At 41.2% G+C, this 19,400-nt stretch overlaps 1 protein-coding gene across 2 annotated transcripts in view; it reads left to right on the top strand.

Moving 5' to 3' along the window:
- Positions 1 to 19,400, top strand: part of si:ch73-22o12.1 (nectin-2) — an 86,822-nt gene that overhangs the window by 24,927 nt on the left and 42,495 nt on the right. For both annotated transcript variants that reach the window (XM_017415411.3, XM_017415410.3), the window contains exons 2-6: positions 9,526 to 9,635; positions 10,450 to 10,699; positions 14,640 to 14,933; positions 15,087 to 15,204; positions 15,720 to 15,868. In XM_017415411.3, the coding sequence (XP_017270900.1) occupies positions 9,526 to 9,635; positions 10,450 to 10,699; positions 14,640 to 14,933; positions 15,087 to 15,204; positions 15,720 to 15,868 (921 nt within the window). The remainder of the gene's footprint in view (positions 1 to 9,525; positions 9,636 to 10,449; positions 10,700 to 14,639; positions 14,934 to 15,086; positions 15,205 to 15,719; positions 15,869 to 19,400) is intronic.

The following is a 19,400-nucleotide window of genomic DNA, read 5'->3' as shown; positions in this document are numbered from 1 at the left end:
CCTCAGAGTTTGGTTTTATGCTCACACATTGACTGCAAATCTGTCACTATGGTCACCCAGCTCAAGAAGACCCAATATTACATGCAGGGCTAAAATAACATGCCTACTCCAATTACCATGAGGAGTGATAGTGCACAGAGCCAGGGTGAAGAAATCGGGCTGAAAAGAACTAGCAGAGTAAAAAAAAAAAAAAAAAATTATATATATAGTCAAGGAAGAGCAGAATGAGCCAGAGGGATGAGAGGGATTTATTCCAAAATGAAAAGACAGGACAGGACTATAGCACTGAGGGAGGAAAAGTGATGCAGAGAGAAACAGCGGAGGTAGAGTGATGTGCTGGGTCCAAAACAGACAAAGCAGAACCAGGAGCCGCAGGGGAGCTGGGTGTCTGTCTGTCTGCCAGCCAGCCGGTAAGATATTCAGTCACTTATTCAGCGGGCCGACACGATGGCAATGGTAAGGCAGCACAGAGGCAGCAGTTATTTGTTTGGCACAGGAGGTCTGTATCCTCTCTGTCCAGAGTGGACAACTTGTTTAAAAGTAAGACTTTACTGATCCAAAGAGAGCCAAGTGCCAGATCAGAACATAAAATCCCTGTTTGTGCTTTACATGTGTTTAGTATCTTTCTTTTTTGTTCTTTATACACCCCGTTTCTTATCATGCTCCTCTCTATGGCCACGTCTCCAGCTTGCTCATTGGCCCCTTGCTCCCTTCCTCTCTCTCCAGGGTAAGGTACAGTGTAGATGTTGGTGTTTATTAATAATGAAGAGACAAGAGGAGTAAAAGGAGGAGGAGGCAGAGCCTAGTGCTTTCGTTGGTACTCTGGAATGAATTATTCACCTGGTAGAGTGCAGTACCTCTGCACTATGTGTGCCTTTCTGTGACTCCCTGTCCTAATGTGGTTTTTGCTTTACCAGCATGTTGCTGGTGTGGAAATGTATTTCGTTTCTCCATGACCACACACTTCATTTTGACTCCACTGCAAGTCACTTTAATCCCATATGAGTGGCGCTCCCTTGGGTCGGAACATACTAAATGATTTAAGATTCGTTGTTGGGTGTAGGATTCGTCCTCCTGTTGCATTGTGTTGCAGCAACACAAAACAAACCAGTATTCTGCTAGAAAGATCTCTCTAGTTTTTCCAACTGCATGTTTGACCTTTTTGACCAGCGATTAGACTGCCCCAAAATATTCTCCTTTTGTTATGAGCTGACAATGGAAGATGGCCAATGTGAGAGGCAAATCCAGAGAGTGCTGTGTGCAGGGGCTTTTGTGCGCTTAATTTCATGTCAGGACCCAACAGTTGAATAGCTTGGAGGTAAAACTTTTATTCTACTTTCATGCATAGTGTATGGGTTTGATCTCAGGACAAAATGGTCTCTCTCCATGTGCTTTGGCATTTCAGCCATTATCTTCTGAACCAGGTATAGTATAGACATTTAGAGCGTTTGGGGTCCACCTGATAGTACATGGAGCTGTACAGTTTAAAATTTTTATCACCACTCCATTATCAGTGTGTGCTGTATCAATATCCCAAAGGACCGCCAAAAAATTTGTATTTTTATTCCAAGAACAAAGCATTCATGCTCTGTATCTTAATAATAAATTCGGTCCGATGTCTGTGCCCTTTTTGCCCACAACAGATTTCGATGATCTTTTGAGCATGGATGAGGAAAAATAGTATTTATCATATCTCATATTGTCCTTGCAATATTCAATAATATTACACTTGGATGTTTTCTCACCTGCTTACTTAATTCCTCACACAGATATTGCAGTGACTATAAATTTTCAACATATTGTACACCCCTAGTTAAAACATTAGCAGTCTTGAGAAGAGTTTAACTAGACTTTTGCTTTGAATTTTGGAAACTTTCCTCTTGGGTCTTTTTCATTACATTGATACACTTAATTGAATTGGCAAATGCTTATTTTTTCACGTACGATCCACTCAACTCCTTGGGCGTGTTTGTTTCAAACAGGCAACTGAACAGGAATATGCATCCAGATGCATATGTATGTGCACACACTCACTAAATAAACACACACATACATATACCTCCTGGTGCAGATCTCTCCTCCAGCTGTTCATTTATCCTTGGCACTTTGAAGCCTGTTCATGTCTCCCAGTGTCCCTCCCTCTGAACCCCTATTTCTCCTTCGCTCTCCTTCTGTCACATTTTATGCATTTCTGCTTCCCTTCCTCATTTCTGCCTGATTCTTCTCCTCGCTCCTCAGTCAGTGTTCGGAGTCTGTTATCTGATATTTCATCATGTCACTGTGAACAAAGTGAAACGTAGGACTCCCTTTATTTAGCTTCACCCCCCCATGCTCCTGTTGCATCACAGACCTAAGTTTTACCTCCTGTCTACTTGCATGCAACCTCTCTGTAACACTATACTTTTTTTTTTTTTTTTTTTTAAGAAATATAAAAAAGCGGTTCCCTTTATTGCGCTGATGGGACATCTGTGATGATTTGAGTGCTTGTCTCCTGTGGGAGCCTTGAAGTCTTTGAAGTGTGCCTCTTTTATCAAACAAAGATGCTTTTGAAACACTTGCTCCCTGGAAAAGCATACAACACGAATACATTATGATGTGATGTCATCTGAGAAGTCCATAATGTGCAGTGGCGACTTCTAAAAGTAGCCTTCCCATGTGTTATTGATTGGCCCCTTATAGAAAGCCCCCGTGGAGAGGTCAATGAGAAGACGAGACACATCTCAAGTCTTCATTTCCTGGTTTTATTCTTGGCTTGTCAAATTGCCTCGCCTGTCAAATTGAAGCTGCATCCAGACTCTGCTCTGCTGCATATCAACTGTCCACATCTAAATGTGTGTGCATATGAGAGTGCGTGCATGCAGTGTATGTGCGTTCATTTTCGATTTTTGTGTGAAAGTCAGAGGAACCACTATTGTTTGATGGCAGTGGAAGACAGCAGGTTCAGTTTTGTGCTTTTCCAGACTCCCGCTGATAACTGCTATTAGAACAGCCCAGCAGTGGTTCGGACATGACAAGCGGCCTCTGCAGTATCTGCTTTGTTAATAACAATCACAACATTGCACAAAAACCAGGGCAGCTACACTGGGAGGTAATGTTAACCAAAGTGTCAGAAATCACACTTTTATATCAGCAGTGCAGGAATACATTTGACATTTTTGAGTTTTCAAAGCTCAGTTGGACTTAGATGAATAGCCAGCTTCAAAATTACAGTCACAGAAAACTGTAATTTTACAGCATGTCAGGCAGTAAAGGAGAAAAGTATTGAAAGCCATGTGTGGAGGTCTAAAACTATAGCCTTTCACGAGTGACGGAATTAAAACCGTTTATTATCTGAGTAAATGGCTTTCAGCTTTAACTGCGGTGTTAGCATCTATGAGTATCTGTGGTCGCAAAATTGTTAAACCTTTTCAGAAATAGACTAACTTGAAATGGGTCTGTGAAATTAAATGAATGTTGTTTGAAGCTAAAAGTCTGTTTTTAAAATATTATGAATAGCGAATGATTGTGATAAAACCAGTTTTAACTGATTCACCTCTGTTCAGTTTGACACCTTGAAGAAATTTAAAATTAGCATTCTTTGAAGAAATGCATGTTGCCAAATGTGTGACATGCCAGAGTTTTCAACAAAGATCTGTTAATGCTCAGAGTATGGGATGTGGATGACTCTCAGCTACTACCACACCAAATTTAGCTTAATATATGTCTTATTATCTATCTTATTAGCTGTGGCGGCCATCTTGAATCAGATTGATTCAGAAAGTTAATGAGCTTTAGATGCATTTCTAATGATTACTTTATGAGAAGTTTCAATAAAATCCATCCAGTGGTTCATGGGATGTCGGCAGTCTTCCATGGTGCCGGCTAATAAAAATAATAATTTTCTATTTCTCTCCTGCATAGCTTCAAAAAATATTATTTGCACAACAGGGTTTCTCCACACACTTCAGATAATAAGGCATGCTGCACAAATACAACTAGAAACAGAATCAAATATTTAAATTGGTCTGAAGATCAGTTACATGGGAATGAAGAGTTACAACAAAACCGAAACAAAGTTGCAGTCTCAAGGTCAACTGTAAATGTTTTTTGAAGAGGAGGGTTTACAGAAACAACTAAACTTCTGTCATGACTACATTTAGGTGAACTATTCTGAGGTTAGAGCAGCCATCAAACGGGTAAAAATCAGCTGTTTTTGTACCTGCATCTTAGAATATCTAACATCACCTGGTTTATCATTAAAGCTTTAATTAGTGCAGGATCATTTAAAGTTGGTAATCTGAAACTATCCCCTTTGAAACCTTGAAAGCAAACCGTTCAATCTAAAGATCCATCCTGAAATGAATAAGAAGCTAATAAAAGGGCCAATATTTGTTCATGTGGAAGGCAAACGGCTGCACAACTGCTCCACACCCACAAAGAGAGGATTAAAATGATCTCGGTGAGAAGTATTAAAAGCATGAATAATCTAATTGGATTCTCTAAAGATTGGGCTTTATCTTGGTTAAATGTCTCTACAGGAAAAGGCAAGTTTTGACAACCGAGCTCGTTTAATTGTTGGTGTCAAAGATTTTTCATGAAAGAATAATTGCGCAAAACCAAAGTTTCATTCAAAATGAATCCAAAAAGATTCATTAGGATTTGGAGAATAATAAGTCTGTTGTGGGTTTTAATGTCTTTTTAGGCAATCGCTTTAAATCAGACTAACAAAGCAAAACAGTAAAATGTAACGGAAATTAATTTAGGTTGCTTTTAACATAACTACAACCACAGTAATTAGTAATCTTTGAGCTGAATGTGTGTCTTTGTGCTAGTTTCTCAAAAACACACAAAATTGGACATTGCTTCTCAAAACTCGCAATTCAGTAGAGCTTTCATACAGAAACCACTTGTATTCAAGGCCAGAGCAAAAGCACAAGCGCTGTTGTGTCGAGAAAATAGCCCAGACTCTTGAACAAAGACGCAGCAAAACGATCTGATAAATCATCCTTTGCAATATGTTTTTCTTTTTTCAACACTTTGTTCCTTTTCTAGAAGTTCAAGGATTCTTTGTGCCCACAGAGTCTGCTAAACATTATGCTGTTTGAAAAACTGATGGTATCTTTCAAAACTCAGTAAATTATAATTTTTTTTTTCAGAAAGGCTGCAAATCATTCTCTTTCCTGTAAGAGAAAGTTTATCTAGTTTATTCTGCACTCCCAACTCCCTGTCTAAAAGTTATTACTCTTCAGGAGTGCAGAGGGTGAGCACCTCAATAACAACAACAGGAAAATAATGGAAATAAATTCACACAAACCTGAGAGAATAATGAAGGCTCAGAATGCTTACTGAGACAGCTGTGTGCCAGAGAGGCCAAAGGAAGAAACCCACCCACATTCTTTCTCCTGCGCTCCGTCTTAGACACGCTCGCACTCACAACACAATGGGCTGGTGGGAAGCAATCTTCAGGAAACGTGGAGTGTGGGGAAGCTTCATTGTAGCCCACCTGACAGTGCAAAGCCCGCAGCTTGATGAAACGGCAGCGCCACTGAGCTCTGAAGGCCGTTAGATATTTTCGTTGATGGCCCGCGCTCCCTGTTCGCCATGATGCTGAGCTTTTCTCCACCATTGTGGGGATCAGGCAGAGGACATGAATGCCATTAGGCGTCGCAGGCAGCGAGGCAGGCGGACAGACTGATAAGCGTATGTTCGTTTTTATAAGCCACGGCTGGCTCAAATGAGCTGCAGAGAAAATTAGGATTTTTTTTTTTTCCTTTTTCTGGCCTCTCGCTTCTTATTCCTGTCACACTGTTTCACTTTGTTTTCACTCTGTTCACATGCGCTGATTTTCACAAGGTTAGCTGTGGAGTTTACCCTGCTGCTTCTCCACTAATCTCCTCTGTTTCCCTCCACCTGTACAACCCCCTCGCATCCACCGTCACCTAGCCATTTTTAGTTGCCCCCTTGCATCTTCCTCCGCTCTCACTCCTCCAAATTTCCCTCTTTTGTCCCTCAACTGTCTCCTATTAACCTTGTTTACAGCTCACACCACCTCCTCCTTTTTTTTTTTTTTTCTCTCAACACATTCTCCTTTCACTCCCTCTTACATTCTCTATTCCTGGCACCACGTTCTGTTCACACCCTTTCATCCCCACTTTCCTTGCACTTCATCCCACCCACCGTCCTCCTCCTCCTCGGCTCTCATCCTCCATCACTTGAGCATTCCCAGGCTGTCTCTCGTCTCATCATTTCATCCTGCCGTCCTTCCAGCACACTACCCCTCCGATTCATTTTCCTCTTCACAGACGAATGGTGGGAAAATATGGAAATGTCAGCGTGACCAGGCAGGAGATCAGAGAGGACTATGTTAATATGGCAGAGCTGTCACGGCACCATTAGCATAATGTGTGTGTGTGGGTGTGTGTGTGTGTGTGTGCATGCACATCATGTGGGTGTTAAAGACATAATGATAGGTGACAGTACTTAGGTTCCTGACATCTGACTACCTGAGGAAGTTTAGGAGTGTAGTTTTTGTGTGCATGTGCATTTGTTATGTGTGTGCCTGCTTTGGTGTCTTTTTTTTTTTTTTTTTGTACGTCACCTGCAGGCAGTCGAGCTTTCCTAAAGTAGAGCAGCGGTGACACACGGTTTCTGTTCTCACTCTCCTCCCCTCCGATCTTTTTTTCTTTGTCTTTCTCAGCTCTCACTTTGCTGCTGCGCTTTTCTCTCTTACCCTTGAACTGTCTTTTATTCGTCAGTTCCCTTAGTTTCTGTCATCCTTTGGTTTATTAGGGCCAAATCATTCCAAATATTTATACTGACAATTACTCTTTCACATGTGGCCTTGCCTCAGCATTTCCCACTCTGCATATTTGTGCACACACAGACTTTTTTCTTTCTTTCTGTCTGCTGTTTTAATGACAGTTTGAGACTTCAGGATTGGGGTTTTGGGGTTATTGTGAAGGATGAGACTGTGCTTGTTTCGAGTATAATATTCATTTCCCCGGGGGCTGTAAGGAGTCTAAGGCCAGCCTGTCTTTCGTCTGAGCTCTGACAGGAGCTGCTCTGTGTGGACTCACCTTTTATTGCATCTGAATGACGGACAACAAACCTGCCCGAGTCCTGCCCCCGCATCCCCAAACGCATGTGGATGTTTGTGCATGTCAACTTGCATACTTGGTATGTGGACATAAGAGAAACATGAGTTTCCTAAGAGATGCTGACCTTGGAGATGTCAAACAGACTTTATTCACAATCACGAGCAGTAATCAAGAATTTTAGTAACCTTTCATCCCTTTTTCTCCTTTTCTAGTGCATCAATTTGTAACCAAAGCACAGCTTCTTTTTACAAAAACTAAACTTGTTTGTTACACTAATTCAGGTCGACTGACAAAAAATCGTGACTGCTCTTTAAATTACAGTTAAAGTGATAGTTCAAATCTTTTAAAGCGAGGTTCTGTGGAAATGTTATGAACAACTAATCTTACTTTTAGAAGACGGCTCTTTGAGCGACCTCAGTTTTGAGAACTGGTTTAATTTGGACCATCTGATGAGCAGACTGTGGCCGAGACCGAAGTGGACTCAAACATTTTATAGCAGATTTTATGAACCTTTCTTTCTGAATCAGTTTTACATTATGCTGATCTTTACATAGAATTCCATGTTTCTTTGCTAATTCAAACACTGGCAGCAGCAGCTATCTGCAACAGGTAAGATGATACATTTTCAAAATCGTCAGAACTCCACTCTGACAGATTTAAAGTTTCCTTTAAGATTAAAGGATAAGTCTGCTGTGGAGGAAAAAGTCAACAGTATTTGGGTTGTCTAGCCTACAAACTAGGCTAATGACTAGCCAAATGAGGGACACTTTTTAAATAATTTTTTAGGCTTATAAAGCCACTATTTCTTGCAAACAACACACAGGAGTGTCTAGTTTGTTGCCACTTGTTCAACCAAACAATGTCCGTGTTGTATGCTGAGCCTAGACCTTGTTTGTGCTGATGCTACTGAGAGGCTGTGAAATATATCAGTCCAGCGGGAACTGAATAAAGTTTTGGACTGACTGGATGCGCGGATCAGGTGAACTGATACGTTCCCAGCCTCATCACCAACGGCAAAAAAAAAAGGTCTATTGGAGCTCAACATGCATACATTTGTGTAATTGTTCAGTTAGAAAACGGCAACAAACTAATCAAACACTGTCAAGCAAGCATTAACTTCTTTTAAAAGCCTGAAAAGCCAAGAAAACAGACCCACGTCCGAGAAGCCATTAGCCCAGCCTGTATAAAGCCTCTTTCTTTGTAATCTGAGCTCTGTGGCTGATGTCAAGGCTGATAAGGTAATAACTACTTAAAACTGTTTGACAGAACTTCACTTCAGAAATGACTAGACTATCCCTTTAAGCTGTATGTTGACTTCCACAGAAGTATGTGACGAGTGCGTCCGTCCAAACGGGGGGGAAAAAAACATTCTGCTTTTCACCCGAAAGGGCTCCGTGCTTCTCCCACGGGCTGATTAGTGGTTGTCCAGAGGTTTCTCTGTGGCTGTAAGGGGGATATTTTGTGGTTGTAAATTGGGTTGGTCCTGAGAGAGCTGGTGTTATTCTAGGAAAGTCTTGTTTTCTTCCACTTTGGCACTCAAGTCTTTCAGTCATTCCTCCCTCATCTCTTCCTCTATATTGATATTTCAGATCTCCCCAGAGAAGAGAAGGTGTGGTGTTCATTGCTTGTCAAATAAGAGAGACAGCTCTGCCCTTTCCTCCCAGATCTAGATTTAGTGTGTGTGTGTGTGGTTCTGTTCTCCAGTTCATGTTGGTTTCAACACAACAGCTTTGTCTCAGGACAAACAGGTAGAACTAGTTCTGTGGGTTATAGTTTCTCTTTCGGTAATTGTTTCACCGGAGGTGTTGCATGTCTGTAGCTTGTAGAACAGGCTACAGGATGCGCCACGCAGTCTTAGCTGCGAGATTTTAAAGTTGTTTAACTTCAGGTAATCTATTTTTGTTTAAAACTGACATGCGCTGAAATATTCGTCTTCATTCATACAAGTAATTACATTTTCACAGAGACCTGGATTATGCACACACGAACACACTCAGGAACAGATTGTCGTTCTAAAACTCCCCCATTTGCTCCGTATTTCTCACACACCAAGAAAAGCGTATTTATTTTGACTGCTGTTACAGAGGAATGTGTCAGCACAGCAAATGGCAGGCTATAGAGAAGCTTAGCCCATCCTGATGATTTATGACCCATGTTCAAAGGAGAACTGTTTTTTGTCTATTTTCTGCCTTTTTTCCCCCCTCAGCCACTCCATCCCCACACATGCAGTCGTGTAGAGATACCAGACTCTTGGCCTACTTGCCTGGGTTCACTAATATTGTCCTTTGTTGTAGCAGACACCTCCATACTGTCCTCATTTATCATCAGCTTTATTACCAACATGATTCTTTTCGCTCCCTTTCTTGGTTTTCTTCCCCTGTGAATGAAATGACTGCGGTTAATGTTTTTCTTTTCCTCTCTTTTTTTTTTAACTTTTTGTTCCCTGCAGGAGCCTCGGGTCAAAGGGTGAAGGTAGATCCAGAGGTGTTGTCGTATCCAGGCCAGACAGTCAACCTGCGCTGCTCCTTTGCAGATGCCACTGGAGTACAGCTCACAATGGTCAGAAACACATTTCCAAGATGCCTTTGCTTCCTTTTTTTATTCTCTGTTCTGTATTTTATTATCCATTTTCACTAACACACTTATATCAACTCTAAACTGAATTTGTAGTATGAAATTCTCATAAAAACGTCTTTCTTCTGAAACTTGCAGCTCATAGTGCTGACTTGACACAACGTTCTGTTGAAATTGCTTGATTTTTTTTATGATTTGATTCACGTCTCACATAAACTAGATACACTGTCTCCTTTTCTGTAAAATAAATGATCAGGTTACATTTTGCTTTAATTATAAAAGTGCAAAAGTTCAGTCAGACAGGTAGATAAAAACAATTAAACAACAAAGAAAGGAATCACAATTCAGGTTTATATGCCCCTTTTTTGCTAATTAAACTTTAACAAATAATAGTCCACAGAAACCATCCGAAGGCAGGAAATAGGTTTTTATTAAATTTAGGCTTAATGTTTTATTGCTTTAAACAAACAGTACTTAATTTCATTTTGCTTCAGGGGTTTGAAAATGTTAATCTGTGCTGCCACTTAGTTGCATTTCAATGAAGTGAACAACTTTGTTGGTTTTTACTGTGAACAGCTGAGAAAGTGAAGTTCTTAGAAATGCTCGCATCCATATTCATACCTGCTCCACTTACTCGATTGTGATGCTGCGCGCGTCGCCCCGTGTGGTTTACTTTAAATGGTGTATGTCTTAAAATGCTCCCAGTGTTGCTTATCAATGACATGATAAATGAGGCCGGTTGTCTCTCTTGGCCACTCCGTGCCTCCTGACTGCTGACCCTGTTCGTGCTCCGTCGTAGGTCACTTGGATATACGAGCCAACGGACGGAGAACGGCAGAACATAGCTGTGTTTCACCCCAACTTTGAGCCCAGCTACCCCGACTCACCAGTGAAGGGTAGAGTCAGCTTCACACGCAGTCCTCCAGACATGAATGCCCCTTCAATCCAGATCACTGATGTCCGACTGACAGACGGAGGGAAGTACATCTGTGAATATGCAACTTACCCCAGTGGCAACGAGCAGGGCATCACTCAGCTGGTCATGTTAGGTAAGTCACTAACATAATCTGCTGTTTTACTAAAAAAAATGCCTTTAGAATCTAGAGAAATTGTGTTTTCTGTGAAAATGAGGTTTGAATGGCAAGTACTGAATAACTGGAGCTGAAAGTAAATTAAGGTACACCACCTAAAAGCCAACAGTAGCAAAAAGCTGCAAAAGGCCAGGAAAACGCTAAAAGTAGCATAAGAAGACAAATGGAACGACTTTACTGGGGAAGATTTCAAAGAGAACAATGTTTTTAAAGGAACTGAAGAGATCTCAATGCATTTCTACGGGGAACATATTTGCAAATATAGTTTAAATAATAAGTGTAAAAGTTTCAATAAACAACAATCATAGCACCCAAATCCTGAATGAGATAAACATTTTAAAAAGGGAAAGCCTAAAATAGCACAATGTATGCAGAAATGGTTGGAAATATGAACTAAATTAAAAAAAAACATTGTTTGAATTCACACAATTACTGTACATATTTGAAACTTATTTAACCACTGAGGTTCTGATGAGCACAAAAACATCAGAACAAATCAAACCAGGTCTTTTCATTTATAAACTTCAGTTCAAACTAAAGGAAATATGTCTGGAGTGGCATTAAAGTTCCTAGAAGTTTCGGCACTAGGAACTAATTCCAGTCCAGAGTTGGCACTTCCATGAAGTTTGTCACCCAGCTGAGCTTCTTTAGATATAAAATGGAAGATTTACTGATATTTAACACAAGACTGAGATTATTCCTTTGGGAAACAGAGGGATTATTTCAGCTTCAAGCTTTCGGTTTCTCTTTGAGCCCATCACTGAGGGAAGGTAAGCTTGTCACATTTCAAAGTAAAAGCAAACGCTTTAATCTGGAACTCGCTCTCTGTGCTTTTATGGTGTTTCCTTAATCTCATGGGTGTTAGATAATAGTGTGCGTCACAGTGATCAACATGTAAAACAAATGTCCTTTAAAGGAATTTTTGTTATTCGAACATATTAAGCCTATTTCTATTGTGATGACTGATATAAAGTGATAAACAAACAGAAAATTACAGCGTATGCCTTATATTTTACCCTAACTTTTGGTGTTGTGCCTCTGACTTTTCTTTTTTTAGTTCAGTCAAGAGCTTATTGTAGTTCAAGTGTTTATTCTAACAAGCTCTTAGTATAGTTGAATTGCCCTCTAAAAATGATGACATTTTTTACCCATCATGTTCATTTAATACCCTTTTTAGAAACTTTAATAAAAAATAGATAAAATAATAATCAATTAAAAGCCTAAAATTACATGAAGGAATTTTTATCATTCCATATCACCCGCCACCTTTCATGCCAAATTTTTAAACTAAGAAAAAAAACATTACAGAGTTGTGGCCATTTTGGTCAAAGCTTGAAAATACATTGATCTCATTAACTTTTCTTCAATCTTGGGCGACTTATTAGCGCTCAGAGTATCTGTTGGGGATGATTCTCAGCTACTACCACACCAGATGTTAGCTCGATGTCTGCAGAAGTGACAAGAGTTGAAGCCATTTTTTTATTTTCTGAGCTGTGGAATTTTTTTTTTTTTTTTTCAATTGGGCTGACATCAAAAATATAGCAATTGTACTTATAAATCCAATAATTACTACTTTGAGAATTTTATTTAAATCCATCCAGTGGTTCAAGAGATGTTTAGCTAACAAACACACGTGCACATGCACAGAGGCGATTACATGATTGTCTGCCTTCCACAGCGGTAGGTGATAATAGTCGATGTGAATGCATAGATGCATCCAGTCAAAGCTTGCAAAGAAATTCATCAGTAATACTAGAAGTATAAATAAGCCTGAAAGGTTAATTTAGTATAAATGTCTAAAAGTTTGCTTATTGGGATGAAATTTGACATTGATAACAGTTGTATATTTGCTACCTTCACACAAGTGGCACAAATCCTATTTATTTATTTGCAGATCGATCCAGATGTTGATATTATCAGTACCATTGTCATGCAGTTTAAAGCTCAGAACGCTGCACGTCATCAGCTACAGAACAGAAGTCCAGTTACTTTGTCTTTAAAAAATTAAATTAAATTAAAACTTTGTATAGTTTCTCAGTCATCCTGGACATGACAAATCTCAAAATGCATGATACCAACAGTGGTTTCGGATCATACAGATACTAGCGTGATGGGAACAACATTTGAACTTGGTTGTCTCCTTTATTTTCAGTACATCACTTCCATTCTAGGAGTGCAATCCTGTGTCGCAGTAGGCGGGAAGTGGCAAGATCAAATGTAAACACCGGACGAAACCAACATGGCAGATAATAATAATAATAATTAAGTCAGCTCTGGTTGCACAACAACTTCAGAAATGAAGCACACATGCTAACATCTGTAGCATCTTTATTTACTTTCACAAACACAGCGTGCTTCATGTGACATTGTTCCTTTTGCACACGCAGGTCGCTTCAGGACCGTAGAATGCTCACACTGGAGTCTGATGGCAGTCTCAATTAAATTAAATTTTAAAAAAATACAAAATTAAAAAGTGGGGGTCTCAGCAAAAAAATGAAATTGAGCATTAAGGCCTGCAGTGTGCACAAAGCCATAGTCAAGCTGAAGAGTTTTAGTAACAAAGGAGATGTGAGAAGATCAAAGTCGACATTTTAATCAATGAAGAAACTGTCTTATGAAAAATGAAGCAGTCAGAAATGTATATTTACACAACAGAATGAGTTTCTGTGGCTGTTTAATCAGTGCAGAACACAATGCTCTGCTTTGATAAATCTTTGTTTTCCTTCATGAGGATAATATTCAGTTATCACCTTTGTGTCAGGTACAAAGAATCCAAGCTCAGAATAATCCTAATTAACTTTTTTTTTTTTTAACTAATTTGTTGCTTAATGAGTTTTATGCATCCTCCACAGATTGACAAAAAAAATATGAGAGAAATTGGCCAACTGTCTTTATCTGTTTAATTTACTCTTCTTGCCAAAAATGTTTGGTCGTGCTCATCTTTCCAGCAGAGTTTCCAGACTCTCTGAATCTGTGCCAAGACGAAGTGAAGCAGCTCTTTGTAGTTTTTTTTTTTTCTTCATCATTTTAGTTACCCATCTGGTTATAGCAAACAAATTTACCTTGCAGGCAATATGTTTAAAGGTATCCAGTGCTCGCTCTGTATTTTTTTGTTTTTTGTTTTTTTATTCCGGCTTGTTTTTTCCTCAAAGGTAGAAAGCAGTTTCAAAGCATTTACAGTTTGCCCTAATTGCTACTGTAAGTGGTATCATCAGACCAGTTTTGTTCCTCTAAATCTTACGGAACCATTGGCCTTGCACCCCCGGCCTCTTCTTCCTTCATCTTCCTCTTAACTCATCATGCCTGCATGCCTCCCCTCAGGCAGTGTATTGATCAGGCTGCTTGTCATGCCTGCTGTCAGTTCCTGTCTTGCCCGCTCTCGACTGATCCAACACAGCTATCAGAGAGGGCAAACGAGGAAGAGGAGAGGAGAGGAGAGGAGAGGAGAGGAGAGGAGCCTAAGGAAGGACTGAGTTATGAAACGGTGGAAATGCGACGGACCAGTCAGAGCAATATTTTATCGGTGTTGGGTGACAGTATAGAGAGGAGATGGATTAAAAAATGAAGGCAACGTGATAAAAGGTTTGGGGTTTGTGAGTTTTAGCTCCGGTGCCTGTAATTGTTTGTCAATGAATGCTCTGGAGAGGGAAAAGATTGACTGGACAGAGAGCAGGGTGAGTGTTGAGGGAGGGTGGGGAAACAGAGGTTGTTTGCTTTCGCCAGACTTGTGACTCAAATTGTTTGTCAATAGTAGATAATGCTGCACATTATCTTTTTCCTCAGCGGCCTTATTTTCATTTTATCTATCTACACGTCCTTTAATCTTCTCTCTGTCACTTTTTTTTTCTTCTTGTCTCCGTCCTCCACCTTTGCATCATTTTATCAATTCATCCATCAGCCAAGCCAAAAAACTCAGCCTCCATCGTTACGGTGAATGCCAGCACGCAGTCAGTCGTCGTGGCTCGCTGCGAGTCTGCGAACGGTCGCCCCCCTGCTACGATCAAATGGATCACCACAGTCAATGGTGAAGAAAAGACAAAATCCAAGCCGGGGACTGACGACACCGAGACTGTGATCAGTGAATACCACCTGGTTCCAAAATCATCAGACAACGGGAAAGACATCAGCTGCAGTGTGGAGCACAGGACTCAGGTCAATCCAGAGAGCATACCGCTGAAGCTAGCTGTTCAGTGTAAGACAACACACAACACAACACTGCTTTATATGTTCCTCTGCTGTGATAGGGTTTGCCTATTTCAAAGTGGCTAACTAAACTTTTTTTTTTGTCTTCTCCCTGCGATCTTCTCCTCTTTCCTTCTCTTGTCATTCGTTTGTCATCCCCCAGTTCCCCCTGAGGTGACGATTAATGGGTACGACAAGAACTGGTACTTGGGCCGTACCAACGTGGTGCTCACCTGTGACGCTAAAGCAAACCCCGTTCCATTCTCTGTAAAATGGAATACGTGAGTGTCGGTTCATTATTGAATTTTTATGGTCTTGTCTTTTGCTCTCTCAAGGTCTCTTTTCTCACACTGCCCCCATTTCACTCCCGGTTCTGTGGTCCTCATCGAGCCGTAATCAGCGCTTTTATTATTGTCAGTACAAAAGTGTGCTCTGATTATGGAGATAGCCAAGTATTTTGTCATAATGGACTCTGTGACAAGATTTAACTCTTTGATAATGAGAACTACATGACACTTGGATCAGCTACTCTGGCAAATATTGAATTAAAAACTTTAAAACTGGAGATATTCTAAGCTTGTATCAACAGTTTTCATTTTTCTTTAGTGCTATAAAGGATTGCCTTCTGAGAAAAGTCAGAATCTGACTGCTGAACAAGTTTGGTTGAATTTGACACTAAACATTGCAGGACAATTCTGTAAATGCTGAACTTGTTAGCTCAGACATCCTCTTTATCTTTTATTTGGCCATCTCACTTTTTTTTCTTCCTTGTGCCGATGTTCTCTTATTCCTGCAGCATGTCCGGAGAGTTGCCGGCCACGGTGCAGGCCATGGAAAACGAGCTGAGGGTACTGAAGGTAGACGAGTTCGTCAACACCACTTTTGTCTGCGAGGTCAAGAACCGCATAGGAACCACCAAAGAGCAGATCGCAGTCTTCGTCAGAGGTGAGCTGCACGACACAAACAAGTGCACACTTTTATTTTACAAACATACGCCGCAACAGCTGCATAAATGTTTCAGGGGAGGTTTTCACTCTGACACATAACTACAACACATGTGCATTAGTTAGGAATAATCAGCTGAAGTGATGTTTTTTTATGCACTTCCCTGCAATAAAATGAATAGGGATCACAGATTCACTCATCTGCTCCTCCTAAATTGATTAAAACCAACACTTGGTGTAATTTGTATAAGTTGCACATGTCCAAACAAGCTGATAAATTATACATGGTAAATGTATTGAAAAAGCACTGAGATTTTTTGGGAGTAAAATGAAACGCCCAGTTAATATTCATTCATCATGTAAACTTACCCCAGGCTTGAATATGAAAACATTTATATCCTAATAACTGATGAAGTGGAACCCAGTGCTCTTTCATCACACAAGCCACACATTTCCTGGTGTTTTAAGCTTCTATTGCTTCCTCAGGGATCCACCTTGTTCTGCCTCACATGTTAACATAAACACACACACTTGTTCTCTGGGTTGAGGTTCGTCTGGGGCGTCTAGCGTAGGGTTAGTGGGTCCAGCTGCTCTGTCCTTGTATGTATTCGGGGATGGGAATGTCTGTCTGAGGTGGTTTGTGTTCATTCTTTCGAGGGCATTTGGATTTTCTCCTTCAGCTTTGTATTTTTTTCTGTGCTTGCTTCTAAGAGAGCATGTCACTTTTTCATGTCTCTTTGCATGCTGTTAATAAGCTGTACTAAACTTCTATGCCTCAGCGGTGCCCAAGGTCTCTCTGCCGGTTTGTGTATCTTAAGGCAATTGTACAGCATTTTCCTCACAAAGCATTTAAGGGTTTATGTTGGGCCGCCTTTAGATATTTTTAGCTTTTTATATTTTATTTTTTCCAAACTGAGGGTTATGATCACTTGGGCTGAGTGGTTTATCAGCACTACACTTGAGCACTAATGATGACAGGAGGGACTACAGCAAAGCAAATTAGCTTTGTCTTTAAAACGGAGCACTAAAAGTAAGACTTCAATCACTACAAGTGATGTGATCACCCAGGATGACACTGTTGACTTTGAAATAAAGAGGGTTTTAATGTTTGGGTACATTTGATTGAAATCATGCTTGTATTCTTTGTGTGTGCAGGATTGAAGGTTTGTTTTTTTGTGAAATGTATGCATGTAATCAGGAGTGCATCCATGTGAAGGCTTCTTTTGGAGTAGAATCATTCAGAACGGATCCGGTTATACTGAAAAGCAGGTCATACGGGCCCCCAACCCCCCCTGATGTTCCTCAAGGGTTTAGATGCCCCTTTCAGCGGAGTTCATTCTTGGTTTTCACCTCATACAAAATGTATCTCCTTCCAATCTTCTGTCGCATACTTGCACTTAACCTGAAGTTATTTTTTTGCTGACATAAGGGTAAAACTTATCCATAGTGGTTGGAGAAAGTGTTCTTTTTTTTGCAGGCTACATCTATCTTAAAAGCCACCCAGCTCCATACTTAATGCCCTAATTTATAGTTATTTGTCCCCTTGCTGACTCCTTATTCTGCATTTTTTTAAAAACTTTATTTCTCTCTTAAAGTCTCCATCTTCCTTCAAGTCCCTTGGCATTTTATGATGCCACAGCATGTGTCACTGCTCCTCTGGGGCCGCTCTGCACGGCTGCATACAGTGGGAATGTAACCGACCCCTGTAACACAAAGGATGCAACCATCACCTGCTGTGTTTTACAATCAGCAAGCAAAGAAGAGGCAGAGATCCAGGGAGCAGGTGGAGCAAGGAGGCTGCTGCTGCTTTTTTGACGACAAAGCCACGGAGTGTGCACCAAGATAAATCAGTGCCAGCGTGCAATCCTTAGTCAGAGAGGGAGAGAGTAAAGACATGAGGGATGGAGGGAGAGAGTGCGATGCTGACAGCATTTAAAACTCCCATGGGAATCTTGTGCCAGTGCATCCTATCTCCGCAGCCATTGGCCTCCGCTATCGCTCCACATAGCGTGTGTTTCTGTCACTCTCCAAGCCTCTCAGAGCAGATCAGTCACCCTTTGCTGCTTCAGCTCCTCACTGCTGCTCTTCTCACTTCACCATTCGTTCCTCTCCTGTTCTTTTTTTATCCTACATTTACCCTCTTCCAGTTTTATTCTACTTTTCCCCCTTCTCTCTGTTCTCATTTTATTTGGTTTCCTCTCTTGTTGAACATCCCCTCCACCACTTTCCTTGCCTCCATCATCTCCCTCCTCCAAGTCTTTGCTTTCTTGCTGCCGACCACCTCCTCCCTCCATCCTACTCCAGTCTTACTCATTTGCAAAGGAGGAGGGTAAGATGCGAGCTAAATCTGCCGGCAGTTAAGAGGTGACTAAGACAACCAGCAAATGTCAGAGTGAAACATGATTGTAGAAAGCAAAGACTGAGAGGAGTGTGCAAAAAAAAAGTAATTATTGTTGAGAGACAAGGATGGAAAGAGTGGATGATGGTCAAAATGGAGAATAAGAAAGATGTGCTATGACTCCAGATGGGGTTGTGATTCAGACCTGCAGAGACTAATGGGAATGTGTGTAGACAAACAGGGCTAAGAGGGGCCGACAGGCGTGAAATGGTCAGCACCTGCTACATGGCAGGTCCCCCACTCCCTTTTACCCCACAGCTGCATGACACACGCAAACATGAGTCTGTTCACTAGTGTGTCTGCTTACTCGAGTTTTCCGCCCTCAGTCGTGCCCTGCACACATGGGGCAGAGAAGAGGGGTGGATGTCCTCTCTTCTCCTTGCCTCTCCTCCTCTCGTCTTCGATCCTGTTGCTTAGTCATACACAAACATACCCTCCTCTCCTCTTTCTTTCCTTTTATCGCTCCCTCGCTATCTCTCTGGCTGGAGTTTGCTCTTTTCTCTGCATCTTTCATCCTCTCCGTTAGCATATGCTCTTTCCTCATCCCACTTATCTTTCTCAGGTTGTCTTTCAGCCTCTGCAAGCATGATGCTGATCTCCCTGCTTGGAGAAAACCGCTGCTGCCCCCAGCATCCACTCCTCCTCTCATGGCCATTCCGTCTTCCTCTCTTTCTTAGCTTAACTCTTAAATAGCAGCAGTTCTTCCTTAATCACAGCTTAGTAGTCTCTGTCCTTTCATTCAGCCCTCTGTCCTAGGTTTCTTCTTGTGTAGCTAACCCAGATTCCCTCCTCGTCTTTTAAACCCCCATGTCTGTCCTAAAAGGGCAACTCAACTGAACCTCAAAAAAAGTAAAATACCAGAATCCCCACTGTGGTCGTCAGTTGAACAGAAAAGAGATTTCCTTTCAATTCAGTGCAATACCGCCCATTTTCTGACTCATCTAAGGAGACAGTTCAAGGGCAAGGGGCTTGGCTGTTCTCCTCCGCTGGGTTCGGGGGTGGCTGTGTGCGTGCGCACGAGTCTGCCTGCATCTGCCCGCGTCTGTCAGTGTGCGTCTCTAGCCATGCGAAAACAGCCAGAGCTCAGGTCTGATGGAGCCAAGTCTCCCTGCAGCCTTGCAACTGCCCCCCCACC

Source organism: Kryptolebias marmoratus, linkage group LG16 (genome assembly GCF_001649575.2).
Source record: "Kryptolebias marmoratus isolate JLee-2015 linkage group LG16, ASM164957v2, whole genome shotgun sequence".
Classification (NCBI taxonomy): domain Eukaryota; kingdom Metazoa; phylum Chordata; class Actinopteri; order Cyprinodontiformes; family Rivulidae; genus Kryptolebias; species Kryptolebias marmoratus.
This window is presented reverse-complemented; position numbering and strand designations above follow the sequence as displayed.